Below are 13,807 nucleotides of genomic sequence, written 5' to 3'. Positions count from 1 at the left end.
TAAAACTAAGAGTTTCGTTGACAGAAGAATCTGTCAATCCTACGCTTTTTATTAAAATTCCCAGTCAAGCTTAAGCAATTAAAATTAACTGGGGAGAAAAGGGAAATAAACTTTTGGATTATTGATCCTCCTGTCCTTTAGAGTATTCTAACTCTCCAACCAAAAAAACATTGACAAACACACTTGCCAACCACAGCGGCTTCAGAATTCAGACATGGCAGATTATATTGCATTCTATGTATGGGTCCAAAATCAGAATTCAGCAATGATTTCTTCAAACATCAAGGAGAAGTCTGCGAGGGTCTTCCACGACATCTTTTATACGGCGCAAGAAAAATACAGCCTCTCTTCCATCAATGAGACGATGATCGTATGTCAATGCAATGTACATCATTGGCCTTGGTACAACATTGCCCTTAACGACCATGGGACGGTTCACTATTGAATGCATGCCCAAAATTGCTGACTGCCAAAGAAAACAACAATAAATAAATACATAGATCAATAAATAAATGAAGTTGGCTGTGAGACTCTGCTACAGAGTTCCACCAGAATATAGAGTAGGACTATAGAGCCATACCTGTGGTGGGTTGATGATTGGTGTACTCAAAAGGCTTCCATATACACCACCATTTGATATTGTGAATGTGCCTCCAGCCATTTCATCAATTGATATAGAACCATCAGCTGCCTTCTTAGCCAGAGTATTGATCTCCTTCTCGATGTCAGCAAAGTTCATACCACCAGCATTTCGGACAACTGGAACAACAAGACCCTAGAATAAAGGAATTTGGCTGTGGTTAGTTTTCATGTGACAATTGAATAAAAGGAATTTGTCTCTGTAATGATATGCTCAAAAAAGCTCGAGCATATCATTTAAGTGACAACTGCATGCTTCAATCAAACAGGGTCTCAATATATGTCCTACCAGATAGAAACACAGCTAATCACCTTTTATAATCTTTAATATCATACCATGTCCTCTATTTTTTCACTATTACTCTGATGGAGAGAATACTGACATACCTTCGGTGTCCCAACAGCAATGCTGATATCAACGTAATCTCTGTATATGATATCATCCCCATCGATGACAGCATTAACAATTGGCAGCTGCTCAAGTGCACTAACAGCGGCCTGAAAATTAAGATAAAACTTAATTGGCACACATGCACAAAAGGTGGAGTAATCAAAAGTTTCCAAACATTTATTAGTACTTTGTACTTCATATCTTTCGTTGGCGATAAATGACAGTACTTTAAACACATACTTTCACAAAGCCCGACATAAATCCCAATTTCACTCCATGCTTTTCAACAAAGGCGTCTTTATAGTCTGAACGTAGCTGCATCAAGTTAGTCCTGCATTAGACACCAAATCAATTGGTCAACAAAGAGAGCCACAACATAATATTCTCATATCCCAACATATAATCTATAACATTAAAGAATCTGCTCACTTGAAAAGTGCTTTAAAAGCCAGAATTATGACATTTACAAATTTAATTTCTTTCCACCTATAGGCAAAACTTCAGTGAAAAAACTTGAGAGCAATGTCAACTACAGAATGGTTATCATTATTGCACACTTGCATAAATGGTTAAGCCTGAAAGTTGGTTAGATAGCAGATTTGAGAGACAAGATAATTTTTTTTTGAAAGGAGACATGGTGAAATCTCATTCAAGTGGAATATAAAAGATTATTAGAACTTACATATCAACCTCGTTAAACGTGGTTAACAAAGCAAATGTATTCTGAGAATCTTTCAAGCGTGTTGCTACCCGCTTCCTGAGTCTTGTCATAGGAACCTATAGATGAGAAAACCAGATTATACTTATTAAATTCCCTCATCATCCGATAAACCCAAAAAATAATATTTTCTTACATGGACAAGAAATCCTAAAACTTACTCGTCTTTCCCTGTCCTTAGGAGGAAGCTGGGGTTCTGAAGCCATGGGTTTAGGTGGTGATTGTGGAGAAGGTGCTCTACTTTTGAGTTGTGCTGTTGAATCCTTGACAGGAGCAGGCTCTGCTTTGGGTACTTGCTTTTCTTCACTTTCCTTCTCTTTGGGTGGTTCTGGCTGAGCAGCAGCCTTTTCTGATGGAGCAGCTTGTTCTATACCTTCACCTGATTTCGAGATGACTGCAATCTTGAAACCTGGCTCTACAGTCTCACCTTCCTTAGCCACAAACTACTACCAATTACATGTTCAAGGTAAAAATAAAAGATCAGTATAGTTAAAGCAGAACAAGTGATTATAGTGATGATTTTCAAGGCATTTATATAGCAATGTTGTTGAAATATTACCTTTTGAATAACACCAGCTTCAGGACTAACCACATCAATTGTCACCTAGTGGCAAACAGAAAATATATATAAATCAATATATAGACTTTGTGAAAACCCTTCTCGGTACTTCAGAACTACAAAATTTACAAACAGAAAAATTATCACAAAATCTACCTTATCAGTTTCAATTTGGGCGATAGGCTCATCAACTGCAACTCTGTCACCAGGTTCTGCACATGTATCATAAGCATGAGTCTCAATGAATTCAATTTATGTACACAGTATAATACACACACAGAGACACTCACATACCCAAAGGTTCTCCGCATAAAGTGCCATCAGCATGAGTCATGAAAATAATTTATCATATGTGCATTAAATACACACACACACAGAAAGAAAGAGAAGACTGATGGAATGAAAGCATCACAAGGCAGTTCCAGTAACATACTCTTTAGGAATGTTGCCAATTATGTGCATTAAATACACACACACAGAGAAAGAAAGAGAAGACTGATGGAATGAAAGCATCACAAGGCAGTTCCAGTAACATACTCTTTAGGAATGTTGCCAAAGTGCCATCAGTAATAGATTCACCCATGAAAGGAACAACAGCTTCGACCAAGTCTCCTGCATAGTTCAACAATTAAAATTTAAAATGCATGCCTCATATACACACTACACATCCCCAAATGCATGTACATATATCATGACCAGGAGATGATACTGGAAGAGCATGTATTCACTAAATACCACTGTCTGAAGAAAATGATCTATTTCTCAATCGGATAAAAGATTCTGTTTGAAATGGTGAAGTAGCTTCCCTGAAACAGAGAAAACATAAGACATCATAAGATAGGAACGAAGTTCAGAACTAGAAGTACATGTGTAATTTTTCATGATCACTTTCTTTCAGCCATTTTTAGTTCAGACTTTGGCCAAACATTCTGATTCTCATCCTAGATTAAGGATGTCAGTTGTGGCACATGTCCACGTTCAAGGACCCATCAACCAAGGTGGTGCCCATAAAAACTATTTTCATAACAAGCTCATAAGAGCTTATAGTATTGATATCTATGATTGAATATTCCTGCTCATTTAAAAAATAGATCTTCAAGAAAGAGGGGAGTCAATTATCATTAAAAAAAAAAAGACAAGAGCTCAGTAACCTGCTTGGCTTTGAAACATGACCACCTGCAGGGTAGGAATTTGAACTAATCAATAATCCCATCCAAAAAAAAGGGAAAAAAAACACATAGGTAAAAGGAGCCCCTAACAAGCAGAACTTTTAGTTAAACCTTAAAATTACCTAAAAGAATGTGGTAGCTTGAGCTCTGAACACACTCAAATCCTTTCCCAATCAATAAAGCCTGCAGTAGATTCAAGGCTATTAGATGACTCTCCAGCAATACAGATGAACACTAATATACAATAAATTTCTACAATATCAAGGAAATAAGGTTATATGAAATTTCCACGGCACATCCAAATACCTCATCAAAGAACTTATTTTCAATAAATAAAAAGCACAAGAGCAACAGAAGCCCAATTTTTTTAGTACCTCTTTTGGAACAGTCCGGTAACAGCTTGGAGTGGGTGCTACAGGCCTAACTTTCCATGCTTGTCCCAGCAACTGAGACTGTCCATTGAAATATACATAAACAACTTAAGAATTACAACACAATTTTTAATAATTACTCAACATAAAACAAATAAAAAAGAAGTAATCAATTCCAATATTCGTGAAAAACTAAAACTACATGAAGCATGCACATTGGGCTCAAAATATCACAATGGACAAAGCAAAATTAGCGAAAGTTTGAATAAATACCGAAGCTGCTTTACGGCGAATCGTCCCCCAAATCATTTCTCTTCAATTCTTCAGAACCTAACCTGAGAGATTCGAATTTTTCACCAAAAGAAAACAAAATGATCGCAAAATTATGTTCCAAATCAGCACCGGTAGTAACTCAAAATCGCAACGGTATTTGAAAAAAATAAAAAATAAATAAAATCCCGGATTGGATTGAGCTGTGAGCCTCATATAATAGTACAGAAGTAGGATATGAAATTTTGTTTTATCGATGCAGTCCAAATTTTGAGGAAGCAGATAGAAAAGGTTGAAATAGAAGACCAGGATTGTGATTGAAGATTCAACTACGCCATATGAATATCATCAACGTCTAAACCTAAAATCCAAACTTACTAGAAGAATAGAATCGAGAAAACAAGACTGCGTAGTCTAAAATCACACATCTTTTCTGTTCTACATACCCAAATTTATGCGAAGAGTAAGGGTTACCTGGTGGCAGAAAGTAGAATAGGAATCCAGATGCTGCGAACACAGAGACGACGACGAAGAAGAAGAAGAAGAAGTGTAAATTCCAAACGGAGAGGGATGGTATGAGCTTCTACTTTCTACCGACTTTCACGCCGACCATCTAACGTGCGTTTCCATCCTTCTATTTTCTTTTTTGCTTTTTTTTTCATAATGAATGAATCTTTCTTTTCTTTTTTAGTTAAATATAAAAATGATTCACGAATTTTACTATAGTTTTAATTTGGTCAATTAACTATAAAAATTATTAATTACAAACGTTAATTTTCATAAAAAGATTTAAGTCAAAATGTGATGAATGAATTAAAATACTCCTAAAAAATATAATCACATGTTGTGCACATGACTAGTTCTGTTAATTTTTTAAATAAAAATTAACATTTGTACGATTTTAGTTCAATTTGAGAAATTTAAAAATTAAATTGACACTTTTTATAATTAATAAATTAAATTGAGAATCACAATAAAATTCTTAATTATTTTTTTATTTAATTCTTTTTTTTAATGACAATTAAATCTTTGTTTTTTTTCGTACAAAATTAAATCTTTCTATTTGCTACTAGGCCACAGTTCATTCTTTATAAGGTTACCCTTTGTGTTATTATTGTTTACTAAAACTCTTGGATTAAAGATATTTTAAGAAAATATATGATTCAGATTTTTGTTTTATTTGCTATTTCGGAGAATAAAATGTCAACCTTTAACCCAATTATTCACAAACAAAAAAAAAGAAATTTGACTTTTCAATTAATGAATGAATGGTAACCAAGGTATTAAATTTTGAAATTTTCGACAAAATTTTACCGAAAATTTCGTTTTTTAGGGTGCTGAAATCGAAAATTTCATTTTTTATGGTGCTGAAATAAAAAATTTTACCGAAATAATTTTTCAAGAAAATTTCGCCGAAAATTTATCGAAATTTATCAAAATTTTCATATTTTCTATTTTTTCCAACTTCAGAAATTCACCAAAAATACCTCGAAACTCCAAATAATTCACCGAAAAATTATACGGACTCGTATTGATGAGTACTAATTTCCTATAACCTCAAAATAGTCAAATTGCTTTAAAAAAAATTATGAAAAATCCTACTCTTATAATTTAATTTTGGAAAAAATAATAATTGCCAAATTCTTGAATTTTCATTTTCTAAAATTCATTTTCACACAACTAAACTCTAGAACCACAATCAAAAGTCTAAGTTAGTTAAAATAAATTTAAAGAAATTTTTAATTTCTTTAAACAAACCTTAAGACAAATTTGAAAAATTTAAGTAACAAAATTACCATAAGCCAAAATTTGGGTTGTTACACTTAGTGAAGACAAAGTTTGGCTAGGTGAGAGGCACGAGAAAAAAGGAAGGAAAGATAAAAAAAAAAAAAAAACTGAAGAGAGAGGCATGGGAAAAAAAGTAAGGAAATAAAAAAATAAAAATGAGGGGAGGTTTGGGGCCTTTAGGCAATTAGAAAGAAAAAAAAAATTTGAGATTTCGTTTAGTTATTTTAAACATTAAACTTTAATACATTTCTATATAAAAAAGAATTAAAAGTATCCTAAAGAGTTTAAAACCTAATATCCTAAAGAATATAGAGTATATAGAGTTTAATGTATAGATTATAGAGTATAAAAAGTATTAGGGTATATAAAATATGTAGAGTATTAGGGTTTATATTTTAGTGTATAATTAAATTATACAGTATAAAAAATATACTAATTTTGTTTATTCATTATACTAATTTTATTTAACAGTATTTTCTCCAGCGCGCATTATATTTACCTTATATCACATGAAACCTATTATATAATTTGATTTCTTCAATATTTTTTATCAATTTAGTAGATAATATATTAAATAAATATATGGTAAAGTTTTATTCAAAATTTCCATATTTTGATAGCAATTTCTGTCATTTCAGTATAATTTCTGTCAAAATTTAAAAATATTGAAAATTTCCGTCGAAATTTTCATCGAAATTTCTTCCAAACTCGAAATTTTATTCCTTGATGGTGACGGGTCTAATATGTATTCTGTTTTTTTTTTTTTAATAAAGGTTACTAAGTATAATATATTATAGGCTTATAGCCAACATTTTCATAATAAATTTAAAAATATAATATAGCCATATAGGATAGCCATAATACCATTCTAACTTTTAACTTTATGTCTCTTAAAAAAAAACACAAACTTTTAACTTTATGTAGTTCATGTAAAAAAAAAAAAAAATTATGTAATTCATCGTTTACACTTTACATGCAGAAAAATTATAAATAATTAAGACTAAATTATAAAATACTAGGGTCTGCCAGTGGTATACTGGTATTTGATATTTATGTTTTTTCTTATTGGGTTGGTTGAAACTTATTTCGATCATTTGATTTTATAGGCCGAATTCAAACTGTTGAATAATTTCTAGCATGAACGTAATTCTAAATTATTTAAATTTTTGTGTGTTTTTTGTTGATGTATTATATATTTATTTTTATGTGTATATAACTAAAAAGATGAAAAATATTTATATAATTATAATTTTTTATGCAATTTTAAGATTGAAATTTATCAGCAGTTTTTAGTGTTTTAAGGCCAATTCAAATTGAAACTGTTGTATTTACAATTTTATATTTGGTCAATTTTTTATAAAAATAATTTTTAAAGAATGATTTAAAAAATGACTGATTCTAATGATAAAACCATATTACTTACATAATAAAAGAAAGTCGGAGGAAAATATAGAAATGACTAATGAGAAGATAGATAGCATTTTGAAAAGAAGAAAATGAAAAAGAAAAAGAAAGAGAATTACAATAGTACACAGTCGGTACACACGCTTAAAGAATAAAGCACACACCCCGTACCAACTACGAGTCTACGCTGAAACGACCACCATTACACCGACTCAGAGCGTTTTAAATTCAGTAATCCACGATTCTCTCTCTCAGTCTTTCTTCTTAGTCGTCGTCTCAGATCTAGGGTTTGGTGTAAAGATGTTGCAGCTTCTATACACGGTGATTTTCAGCCAAATGGCGCTGATTCTGACTCTGCTGTTCAAGAGCCCTCTGAGGAAGCTCGTGATCATGGGATTGGATAAGCTAAAGCGCGGGAGAGGCCCAGTGATGGTGAAGACCGTCGGTGGGACTGTACTCGTTGTGCTCTCAGCCAACTTGTACAATCTGTACGACATCAAGAACCGAACCACCGAGACCGGTTCGCTCAACCCTACCGACGAGATTCTCATGTCCATGAAAATGCTCGAAATGTCTCTCATGGGTATTTTCTTAAACTTGATTAGCTTTCGAAAATCGGATTCATGGCTATATATTGCGAGTCTAGTTTTTGTTTTCTTTCTTTATTTTTATTTTGAGTTATTGGAATTGGGTGTGCTCTTAAATGTGGAATTGAAATTAATTAATAGAATGTTTGGCAATTTGTGTCAGTATTATAGTAAACTATTTAGTGATGAAACCTGTTTGTGTCACGTATAAAACTGGTGGAGCACTTATAAAATTATCATTTACTTATTTATTGAAAATTTGACATGAAAGGAAAAAAAAGAAAGAGGGAATTTTGTGTGTTGTGCTATTCTGGGTAGCAGAATTTGATGTTTGATATAGGTTACTTCAATTGAGAAGTGTGCAAGTGTGGATTTTATTGTTCTTTTTGGATGTTTTGGAATTTGTCTCAGTTTTTTTTGTCCAATCTGTTTTGTGGTGCCATGAATACCTCAACTATGCTATACCAATCAGTTTAAGTTTGACTTTGCTTGTGCTAATTTGGAACATTTCAATGTTATCAATATAGTGGGACATGTGAGAAACAGCTCCTTTATATGCCTGCTGTAAGCTCTCTCAGTAGATGCTCCCTGCTAGTTTTTTCAGGGCTGTTGGTGGAACTTGGAAGCCAACAAATACTATTTGGTGCTTGTTGGACATTCAGACAATTCTATCTAGCCCTTTTAAACCTACTTGAGGCATATTTCTCAAAACTAGAAGAGAGTGAATGTATTGATTCAAGGGAGAATTGATAGCAAGCATATGAGGGCTTTTTCTTTTCTTTCTAATAACCCCATTTTAGTTTAGTCAACCTGGGCATGTCTGTTAAAAATTAATTACTGTGAAACTCTTAACTTGCTCATATGAATGCTTATTATCAGTTCCAAGTTTCTATACTACAGGGGATGTACTTGCTATGAGTTCTCTCTTTAACTGGGTAGGTGCTCACTATGTGGCATGGTTTTGGTCCTCTTGATCGGTTGAGCTCATATGTCATGAAATTGGAAATAAATAGATCAATTATACTTGGGGAGAGTTCGTAGCTAGCATAGGAAGCATGTGAATGTTTGCCTTGTGTGTTTTACTTCCATCAGCTTGAGCATGAAACATTATAACAACCAGTTCAGAGGCTGAGTAAGGCCTCAAACAGAAAAAATTATTGGTTTCCCTTGTGCCTAGATTGTCTTAACATTATAAATATACTCTCTTCTAGTTTTAGGAACTTTCTCTCTCTCCTTTTGGGAAAAATCTTTGGCCAACTCATGTGGGGGCCACTAAGACATCTTTATGCCTATGTTTTTTTATAATATGAGTTTAGATGTGTTTCTAGGGTAATGGTATGTATCAGAATGCATGTTTTATTTATTTGATTTGTTTAATAATCATTCATATCCTCGAAATTGATTTCAATTTATCAAATGCAGGATTTTTTCTGTTTCTGTCACTGATGATAGATAGATTGCACTATTACATAAGAGAACTTCGATTACTCAGGAAGGCCATGGAGTCTGCAAAAAAACAAAACCAAAGTGTTCCAGAGGAGAAAAGTGGAAGTGCAGAGGAACTTAGGGCCTTGGTACAAGAGAAGGATACTTTGAAGACAAAGATCAAGAATCTGGAATCTGAATGTGAGACGAAAGCAAAGACGGTAAAGGTGGCAGGAGCTGAGGTAGAGGCCCTAAGAAAGCAATGTGATGGACTCCTTATGGAATATGATCGCTTGTTGGCAGACAACCAGAATCTTCGGAACCAGTTACAGTCGATTGACCAAAGCGTATCACACACTGATGGCAAGAAGAACATGTAAGGGAGTGGTTACTTAGTAATTGTGAGTCATCTTTGTCAATATCTACCTCTATGAAGGTATTTTAGATCTGGGATTCAGGCAGAAAAGAAAATGACTGCAATTATGCAATCAGACCAATGTTTATAGATAAAGGTAGTCAAATCTTGCAGCAATTGAACTAATTTTTGGTTCTTTTAGATAAAGATTGTTCATAGTAATCGATAATACTATTAATAAATAGCAGATATACTATCATCATTTGCATTATTTACCTGATCATGGTGAAAAAATGGTGGAGAATAGTTTGATGCGTCACTCGATTTATATATTTTGACGTTACACAACTCTATTTACTAAGCATCTGTTGCTGCTGAAACTCAAACTATATTTTCAGAACTCCCCAATTTGTCGTGAAACTGCTAAGTAGGCTCATTCTGAATGATTGTTTTTTGTCAGTTAATAACTTAAGAAGATAATATATTTGTTAGGATTCTTTTTCCTGTTATTTTTTTAAGCTATTCGGACCAACTAGATAGTAGATATTAATCATATTATACGTTTGTTATAGATTAGTGAGTCAAATTAGTAATATTTAAATTTGATAGCAAAATGACTTGAAAACTTATGTGACTAATAACTTGCTGTCCATTACTTTAGTCAAATGCATAAACAAGAAATTCTTATATACGTCCAACGCACTGCAGAGACTTCGAATAGAATATGCTATTTAAACCCAGCAATGATGTATGTTACACACAGGTTGGCAATGGTGCTTAGCTTAAACAATTCTCAGATTGTCATATAAAAATGAATGGAGGTTATGCATGGTTGACACTGGGCAACAATGATTTGTCTCTCTCTGTTCATATTATAAATAGGAACCATAGGTCCATAACCATGACTCAAAATAAGCTCCTCATCTTCCTAGCCTACTTTCTTGGTTGCCCAAATCACTGCCATCTACCAAAATGGCATCAAACTTCATACCAAACCTCTTGGTTCTGGCTATGGCTGCACTTTTGGCCCCAGCCGCCCCAGCCAGTGAGCTCAAAGAAACCCAATTGTCCTTGTACTTCCAGGACATCTCAGCTGGTCCAAATGCCAGAGTCATACCAATTGCAGGTGTTGCCGGAAAGCTCTGGAGCTTCACTCAATTTGGGACAGTTTTTGTCACCGACGACCCTATAACCGAAGGGCCACACCCAAACTCAGCCTCAGTTGGGCGAGGGCAAGGCTTGTATGTGACATCAGGACTGGATGGGCTTAATACCCATGTGTTGATTTCGATTGTGTTCACAAACAAGGAGTACAATGGCAGCACATTAGAGATACAAGGAACCAGCAAGCAATTCGAGAAGGTTAGAGAGGTTTCTGTGGTTTCAGGTACTGGGAAATTCAGGTTTGCTAGGGGATATGCTACATTTGAGACCTACTTCGTGGACCAAACAGCTGCATACTCAGTTATAAGATGCAATGTTACAGTGCAAGTGTAAAACACACAAGTAGAAGATCATGTTTATGGGTTAGACTCTTAGACATGGGCTAAATAATGAACAAATGTTTTATTATATTTGAGTATTGTTATTTGTGATCTTGTTTTGTTCCATTTTGTAATAGTGTTATTTTTTTTAATGCTCGGAAATCTTTGGGGGGAGTCGGATTCAAAACTGAGACCCCTTCTAAAGCCTACAATTTTTAAGAGGCAAGAAACACTAGCAAATAGCTAGATAGGCACTTTTGAAGAATTAAACTTCATACCACATGGGAGCAAACCACTAACCTGATCACTTGACGAATCCCCTTGTTGGTGCCATTTTTGTAATAGTATTAGGACCCACTTGTATGATTTCTCTTTTATTCATTATAGGTTTTTTTACAAGTTACTCACCTAGATTATGACCATGTTTGCACTTCACCACTTGAAAAAAATTTGCAGTGTCACGCCTCCATCCAATTCCGTCAACTTTTATGTCATTTTTCAAGGATTTTTTCGTCATTCCAAGTCTAATCCTCATCTCAACCGCCACCACCAACCTCCAGCCACCCCAACCTCTCTCTCTCTCTCTCTCTCTCCTCCCTCCTCCTTTTAGAATCGACGACGGTGGCAATATAAAACCCGGATTGGGGTTTAGATTTGGACTCGGAATCGGGTCCCATAAAATGAGAATGTTGGAGGAGAGCTTCTTGAATCCATGATGTTTCCAAAAAAAGAAGGGTTTGTTGAGGAGGAGAGAGAGAGAGAGAGAGAGAGAGAGAGAGAGAGAGAGAGAGAGGTTGGGGTGGATGGAGATGGTGGTAGAGGTGGAGCTAGGGATTAGGCTTTGAATGACCAAAAAACCCTTGAAAAATGACGGAAAAGCTGATGGAATTGGATGAAGGCATGACATTGCAAATTTTTTTAAATTTAAGTGGCTGATTGATTCAATTTTTAATTTGGGTAGTGAAGTACAAATAGAGTCATAATTCAAGTGGGTGACTTGTAATAAAGCCTTTATTATATTGTTCTTATTTACATCATATGCCATGGTTTGTAATTTGCAAATTATAGGTCAACCCTTGAGATACCATGACCTCATTTTTATTTTTGTTTTGGGATAAGAAAGATCAAATTTGGGTGTATTGTAAATAATTTTACGGTCTTTCCAACTAAACTATCCATCAACTGTCCATAGCCTTAGTTGTGTTCATCTGTAATCTCGCACCTTTCCGATAAGCGGCAAAACTTAATGCATTTTCTTGTCACATGCTTGCGGCCAATTCAAAACAGATGGATAGGCCTTATATTACTGCAGATGGAGATGGGCTTGGATCTTCTCCTTCACTCTTAAGTCCGGGCCAATTTGATACAAAATATGTAGAGAGCTAGTATGATTGGTTTTGTCCAAACCCAAGTTCCAATTTTCAAGTTTGAACCGGCCCAACTTAGCTTGTTTTACCTAATTTTATTGTCATAGATTAAAGAGTATACTTTTTTGGTTGACCCAAAAATACCTCTTTTTTTTTTTTTGGCCACTAAAAATACCTCTTCATTAGCTATCAAATAAAGAAAAAAACTTCTACATTAATTCGAAATGCAAGGCTGATAGAAAGCCACGTGCCGACAACCCATCCGGATCATAGTGAAGAGTCAAATTAGCAATAATTGGAATAACCCTCGTGCCCAAGATGTGAAGCAAGACTAATAGATAAAACCAAAGAACGTTGATTCTTCTCCAAGGAAATATCATAGAGGAGATTAAAGATTTTATACGGCATATGACTTAAAGACAATCTGGATATCCAGCAGTATAAACCTCCAAGCTTTATTTTGTAATGAAGATTTGGTTCCGGCGCATGCTTTGGTTTTGTATGTGTACGTTTGTGTGGTCTTTCTTTCGATTTGTTTTTGTTAAAATAGAAGTATCAAACTCTTGTTTTATCTTAATATTAATTAATGTTTTTACTCCTTCGCCACTCAAATTGCAGATAATGTTATATTTTCCTTATAGTTGTAAACATATATACCACACAGATGAATATAAAAGTCAAAAGATTATAATCAAAATCCAAGTTAATACCGATTTTAATAAAAATGAAATATTATTTGGCAACAAAAATCTAAATACGGTACCCATTTGTATGTTATCCATAAGAAATATCATTTTCTTGTCAAGAAAAAAGTGATCTACATAGTTTCAAGCAGGCACACAGATCCATGATTTTACTCTTGAGTAGGCTAAACTTGAAGCTAATTTTTCTTAGTGAAAATAATCTCTAAAAATTTTGACAAAATCTCCTTTATTTTAATGACATTTTTCAAATTTTTAGAGAAAATGTTAACCTTACACAATCACACAAACATATATAATGAATTTAATAAAATTTAGTTTAATAAAACTTGGCGGTACAAGTGAATTTTATTAATAAACAAAGAAAAATATTACAAGTGAATTTTATTAATAAACAAAGAAAAATATATTTAGTAAGGGAGGAACATAATAAACCTTACCCTTAAAACCTACTTAAATTGTACGGAGTCTTCAAGGCATTGAACTCATTGATTACCGAATCTCAATCGATTGTATCAACAAGTTCTCTCTCTATACGGACAATCATACGATCTCCAAGAAATTCATCCTCAATGACAG

At 33.9% G+C, this 13,807-nt stretch overlaps 2 protein-coding genes and 1 pseudogene across 2 annotated transcripts; 2 read left to right on the top strand and 1 right to left on the bottom strand.

Moving 5' to 3' along the window:
* Window positions 1-84: 84 nt before the first annotated feature.
* On the bottom strand, window positions 85-4,767 carry LOC147288131 (dihydrolipoyllysine-residue succinyltransferase component of 2-oxoglutarate dehydrogenase complex 1, mitochondrial-like). The gene is made up of 15 exons (XM_086239499.1): window positions 4,592-4,767; window positions 4,121-4,182; window positions 3,851-3,928; window positions 3,599-3,659; window positions 3,459-3,483; window positions 3,043-3,113; window positions 2,845-2,919; window positions 2,464-2,519; window positions 2,308-2,352; window positions 1,910-2,191; window positions 1,713-1,807; window positions 1,271-1,361; window positions 1,027-1,137; window positions 581-775; window positions 85-466 (listed from the first exon to the last, which is right to left on the bottom strand). The coding sequence occupies exons 2-15, from the start codon at window positions 4,154-4,156 to the stop codon at window positions 275-277; spliced, it is 1,413 nt and encodes a 470-aa protein (XP_086095625.1). The 5' UTR covers window positions 4,157-4,182; window positions 4,592-4,767; the 3' UTR covers window positions 85-274.
* A 2,719-nt stretch (window positions 4,768-7,486) lies between these two features.
* Window positions 7,487-9,947, top strand: LOC147288130 (uncharacterized). Its single transcript, XM_086239977.1, has 2 exons — window positions 7,487-7,892; window positions 9,319-9,947. Exons 1-2 carry the CDS (start codon window positions 7,610-7,612, stop codon window positions 9,699-9,701), a joined length of 666 nt encoding a protein of 221 aa, XP_086096103.1. The 5' UTR covers window positions 7,487-7,609; the 3' UTR covers window positions 9,702-9,947.
* Window positions 9,948-10,648: 701 nt separating this feature from the next.
* LOC147288129 (dirigent protein 2 pseudogene) lies at window positions 10,649-11,173 on the top strand (annotated as a pseudogene).
* The last annotated feature ends 2,634 nt before the right edge of the window (window positions 11,174-13,807 follow it).

Source organism: Dryas octopetala, chromosome 4 (genome assembly GCF_963921425.1).
Source record: "Dryas octopetala chromosome 4, drDryOcto1.1, whole genome shotgun sequence".
Lineage (NCBI taxonomy): Eukaryota > Viridiplantae > Streptophyta > Magnoliopsida > Rosales > Rosaceae > Dryas > Dryas octopetala.
This window is presented reverse-complemented; position numbering and strand designations above follow the sequence as displayed.